Genomic DNA, 6,000 nt, shown 5'->3' with positions numbered 1-6,000 from the left:
TCAAAGTGGGGTCTGTGTGTAGCTCTGGTCCATTGCTCTAATGCGTTGCATTAATGCAACATTAGAGCTATGGGCCAGAGCTAGGTCCAGTCCACGGATCCTCTGGGTTACTTGAGGGCTTCCAATGGAAGGTGATCTGAGACTGAGAGTGTACAAAAAATGGAACCAGAATGTGTACACAGTTATGGGTTCCGGGTCCTTGAAATTAAGAAGTTTGAGAACCACTGTGTGTAGTGCTCTGTGTACAGTCTGTACATGTCCTGCCCCTCCGCATCAGCAGATGGCAGTATATATATGGTATTATACGCACTATCATGCGCCAACAACAAAACTGTAACCGAAGAAGACGGAGCGAAAAAAAGCAGAAGGTAGCCAGCCCTGAGCCAGCCAGCAGCCAGGCCAAACGTCCTCCTCCTCTGCTAGCTCACTTCCACTGTGTGTGTGTGTGTGTGTGTGTGTGTGTGTGTCCCACTAGGTTATGATTGACAGAGTCAGCAGAGGTGTTTTATTATTGGCATGCTGTACGCGATAGACCCGCTGCTCCAATATTACTGTGATCTACCCAGGAGCTTCAGCATGGCGGGTCGAGCCCACAAGAGCAGCCCCCAACAGCCGTCAACAACAAGGACAAAAACATCCTCTTACATGGGGATCCTGAGGATAGTATTTATTGCTTTCATCCACGCGTCGCAGGCGAACAAACAAGGTGGGTTCTGGCGCTGGTTAACCCCGTACTACAGCAGACAGGGTAACGTCAAGGTAGTAGGTTAATGTTATGGAGCCTGCAGTGTTTATTTACACTCTCACTTTATCATCCACTGCTAGCCTTTGGTGCTATATAGCTAACACCTTGCTAACCCTCTCCAGTCCACTTCTATTGGTAGCTTAACGGCCACTTATTTATGTGCTGGGCTGGCCGCTGGAATGAACTGGCTCCTGTGAATGGTGCAGAACCGCATATGAAATTGGAATATATCGGAGTTGCTAACGGATCCTGAAGGTTGTCATGTAAAGCAGCATTTGGCTGCGCAGGCTAACGTTAGCTGGTGTTTTAGAGTATGTATCTGAGAGGTGAGGCTGCTAGTTAGCCACAGCAGACCACAGCCAACCAGCACGTCCAGCAGTAACACTATCTGATGTGTTGGAAGGGAGCTGACAGGTGTGGTTTATAGATTAACTTTATTGTATTTCCTGCAGGGCTGTCACATTGGAAGGAGGTGGTGGTATACTTGCTGTTCACTGGCTGTTGGATTAATGTAAATGTGGCTGATTGAAATCTAAGGATCTAATCCACAATAAAGGATATCATCAGTGCTACTTTCCATTGACCATTTGTTTTGTACTTTTGGATTTTACGATACATGACATGTTAACATTTGGTTACAGTATACTACGTTTTTTATAGTGTAGCTAAATGTATTGACATGGGGTTGAGCCACCCTACATCATCCCTTTTAACAGATCAGATACAATATGACAACAATGTTGTGTCAGATGTGTCACTTTAACACGTAGCTCTCGAGTTGTCAGTCTTGTCACCAGATTGTTGTTGGTGTTGGTATTGTTAATCCTGAGAGACCTTTATGGGGTGTTTGGGTTTCAACAGCAGCTGTGCCAGATCTGAGATCTTGCCTTTAGTGACCCCGGCGGGCTTATTTTGTAAAGTCACTGAAACTAAATTAAAGGGACACTTGGGTAACGCAGACCTGTCACAACAAGGCAGCGTGGTGGTGGATCTACTTTCTGGCCAACTACAAGTGCAAACATCTCACGTTCATTAAACGTTCTTGTAGCCCTCCCTGTACTCTCATAGACACCTATTAGTCAGCTCTATATTAGCCTACACACACCTGTCACAAACCGCTCAGTCAGAAGTAATGACTGGACAAAACTGTCACCAGAGCCCTTCAGTCTTCATCACTGCTTAGCCCAGGTCAGGCAGGGTGACCTAGGTGAAACATACTATGATGGTACAGTATTATACTTACTGCACAGTATCAGAATGGAACTGAAAGGGCAAAGGGGAAATTAAGTTGAACTCAGCTTGCTACTGTGTTGGTTTTGAATCCGCTATAGTCTAGTCTCTTTCCACACAAGTATCCTCGTCTTGTTAAAACGTTTTTTTGTCCCCCTCCATGATTCTTTAACTCACATTACTTTCTTATTCCCTTCCTTCTAAGCATAGGTCAGTTCATTACACGCCTAGGGAGTGGGACACACAGGTACATTTAGACATGGAGTTTTGTCCCTGAAAGCACCCGTAGGCTTGGCACTGGGAAAATGTAGCATGGTGTGCCACAGGTTAATTATGCATGTTATCACAGTTGGTGAAATCGATTGAAATAATAACTAATAAGCCATTAAGTATTTCCATTGTGGACATACTAAGTAATCAATTACTCTGCCACACTTTAAGATAAAAAAAACATCCCTGGCCTATATATGTCTCTTGAAATACTATAATCGAATCGAAATGATTTTGTAATAGTTTGTTCACCATACTGCTAGACAGTAGACTAATTGGGAGGAACCCTGAGGCGCTAATGCGTTTGAGTCTTTATGCTTCTGCTGGTCTGCAATTTCACTTTCACAGTAATATTATTTTGGTAATTATTTCATGTTGACTTCAAGTTCAAGGCTTAATTTCAGTAATAGTTGTCTGTAGATCTAGAGAAAGAGACTGAGCCTTTTTCCTTCCCTTCTGAGCTACTCTGAACATTCATGGCATGTGTCTGCTCACAAAGTTGCAACATACTATCATATTCTACTGCGTCTCCACACGTTCTACTATGAAATATGAATCTCCCACTTCAATGGAAAGGATGGCAGGCATTAACCACTTCTTACGCCATATTACTGTACTTAAATTTATTGCCAACGAATATCAGATCTACAAGTTCAAAATATGGACGCAAGGTTAAGTGATTACGTAAATAATTGTCTGTAATGCTCTTCTCCGCAGCTTGAGCAGATCATTCTTTTTGAGTACAAATTGTTCAAAAATGTGTCGCCGTCAACTTGTGAAAATCAGCGTGGTTAGATAACAGTGTGTGCAATACATGCCTGCAGCTGTTGAGAGGGTTCGTGCAGGTCTGAAGACGTATGGAAATGACATACAGAGATTTGTGCAGCCGTGAAATTTTTTTGGAACACCAGGAAAGTAGTGCTGGTTGATGTGAACAAAATAATTATTTTTTACCAAATACCTCAATATCGATATTGTGAATTTGTGATGATAATGTCATTTTCTTGTCTTATTCTACAAGCTCACAAAACATCACGATAGGATACATACATGTCTTTATTGTCTTATCACATTATTATGATATCCAAAACCCTAGGCCTAGACGATACTGTGTGTGTATCTCATATGATGATATCAATATAATGTAAATATATTGCCCAGCCCTACAGGAAAGTATGGGGAAATTATGTTCAGTCCCTCCCTGTATGCATAATCGTACATGATGATGACAGATTGCATCGCACTCTGACTTACTGACACAATGTTGTGAGAGAGGATTTGCTATGGAAATGAGTCTTGTGTACAGTATCTCATTCAGTGACATGCAAACATTCTGCTCTCCTTGTATTCACTTTAGCTTTATCTACTACTTGTATTGTTTATATATATATGTTTGCCTTCATGGTGATCACAAAAGCAGTCTCCTTTTAGCAAAACGTGGGGTTTTCTCTTCAGTAGTCCTAGCTTTATTTCTTCCCTCTACCTAAAAATCACTTCAATGTATGAGCAGCATAATAATAATGACAAGATGAATATTGCTTCTATATCAATTTGTATTTGCTTGCTTATTTTCACAGCATTTATTCAGTCAGACACCATTCTAGAAGTTCTACATTTTGGTGAAGGAAGCCTCTTACAGGTGAGAAACAAGTTTTACATTATTTTCATAAGTGTTTTCCTTCTTTTCATTGCCATTCTCAAAATTCTCAATTCTCAAATTCTAAAGCAAACATGAATAGGTAAAGTCATTAATTTATAAGCAGGCACACACTGAATTCTTTTCAATTTTCCTACCTAAATTTACCTTTGTATAAATTAGAACATGGCTAATTGAACTCTCCTATACACACCTGGGCAACGTTTGTATATGTAGTGATTTTGGATGTGAGAATTGATTGTCAGATATTTATAGCTTGTTTGTTACAGTTTGTTCCTACATTTCTGTTTACAGGCAGAGTCTGACATTGATTTCAGTTTATATCATCAAAAAAGGTAAGTGTTTATTTTGCCTCCAGAGTTGAACATGACACTATTTGTGAAACGTTTGTGTTAATGCCATTATGAAATGAGATGTGATCATGAGACATTCAGACGCTAGCAACAAGAACGACAAACAAAGATTAGATGGGAGTGTCGCCTATTTGGTTACATGCAAGTGTACATGCAGGTTTAGCCTGGCAGTTTTTTACATAAGCCAAGTTGCATGAATCAAAACAGGCATGAAGGCAGGCGTCCATTCCACTTGTCATATCGATGTGATTTTAAAGATTGGAGTTTAATTGGATTACATAACTGTGTGTCTGGCCTTGGCCTTGAAATGGTTGTCTTGCGGCTGTATGTATCATCCCTTTACATTACTTGGGTTTGTATTGCTGACTGAGAGAGTACAGTAGGCCGTCCTAGTAGCTGTGGGTTTTTCTCTTTTTTTTTTCTCTCTCTCTTTGCTTGCTTCAAAAAGATGTGAAGCATGAAGTTGAGGCCTTGTCTACCCTTCTGACATTGACAAGCATCCCTGGGTTAGTCATACCTTACTCAGGACGAAGATCGATTAGATCATGTTAAACTCAAGTCTCGAAACAGATACATCTTCCATCTTGAACATTATTGGACAACTTGATCAATGTGATACTCTCCCCGCCTCCATCCATCACAGAGTAGAGAAACATTATTTCCTCACAGTTGAATACTAGTACTTACACTTCAGACGCCCTCTAACTCAAATTAGTAAATATCAGTTTTATTTTGGGGAAAAAAAGATTAACTATGTAAAGTCCTATAAATATCTGGGTTTCTTTGTTGATGAGCATATGAGCTTTGTTCATGGTTCCACAGTCTCTGAGTCTGCAGGCAGAGCCTTAGGAGGAGTAATGAATCATTCATTCATTCATTCAGTACTAGCAATAGTTGCAGGCAGGTGTCGCACACAGACAATACTAGATGATCTGAAAGCTCTCAACGTGTTGTGAGCTTGTAGATTGGCTATTTTTCAGTGATTCAACTAAGTATAACTCAGGCTATTTTACAGTGATTCCTTCAGAAGGCCACCTACTGTATAGCTGTGAAGGGAGGAGCATTTTACAGCACCCTTGATGCCTCCCATATTTTCTTAACCAATAAAACCTTGAAACAGCCCAAGTGTCTTCCTGTGATTGGCTGAACTGAGCTGTTGCTTTCTTTTCTTTTGCATGCCAAAGCCCAAGGGGGGGAGAATTACTTTAGAGTTTAGAGCGTCAATCTTTTCCAGATTGCCAGAAAGACTAGAAATCAGTTTTGCGGTTTGCTAGAACAATTCACAACAGGGACATCCTATAGACTTGCATATCTTGTCCACTTATTTATTTATTTTACAGTATGAGTATGTCTTTCTGTGTCAGGACTTAAACTATTCTCACTGCCTATTGTTTGTAGGACAGTGCAGAACGTCCCTGCCCATTTTGTACGTACAGTACACGGGGGTTATCTTACACATTCACAACGCAGCCCAGGGCGTAGGCCTCCTTGCTGCTTGTTTCTGTGTCGCTTTCAGAGCTTTTCTAAAAAAACAGAGCTTCCCTTTCTGTAACCGATGACGATGAGTAACTTTTGCCAAACGTGCCTAGTAGTCGTGGTGGGGGGGGGGGGGGGGGGGTTATTGAGTGTATACTGGAAGTTGTCAGTGTTCCTCTCTCAGTGGTTGAGCGCTCTTTGAAGAAGTGAAACGTCTCCTTATGTCTAATCATGAGCTTCTTCTTTGGCGGTATTCTCTCAGTTTTTGT

At 41.1% G+C, this 6,000-nt stretch overlaps 1 protein-coding gene across 2 annotated transcripts in view; it reads left to right on the top strand.

The window, feature by feature from the left end:
- Nucleotides 1–378: 378 nt before the first annotated feature.
- tmem131 (transmembrane protein 131) overlaps nt 379–6,000 on the top strand; it is a 31,603-nt gene continuing 25,981 nt past the window's right edge. For both annotated transcript variants that reach the window (XM_080770903.1, XM_080770902.1), the window contains exons 1-3: nt 379–706; nt 3,823–3,884; nt 4,197–4,237. In XM_080770903.1, the coding sequence (XP_080627029.1) occupies nt 517–706; nt 3,823–3,884; nt 4,197–4,237 (293 nt within the window). In that variant the 5' untranslated portion in view covers nt 379–516. The remainder of the gene's footprint in view (nt 707–3,822; nt 3,885–4,196; nt 4,238–6,000) is intronic.

This window comes from Protomyctophum bolini (assembly GCF_963924005.1).
Source record: "Protomyctophum bolini genome assembly, chromosome: 8".
NCBI classification, from domain to species: domain Eukaryota; kingdom Metazoa; phylum Chordata; class Actinopteri; order Myctophiformes; family Myctophidae; genus Protomyctophum; species Protomyctophum bolini.
This window is presented reverse-complemented; position numbering and strand designations above follow the sequence as displayed.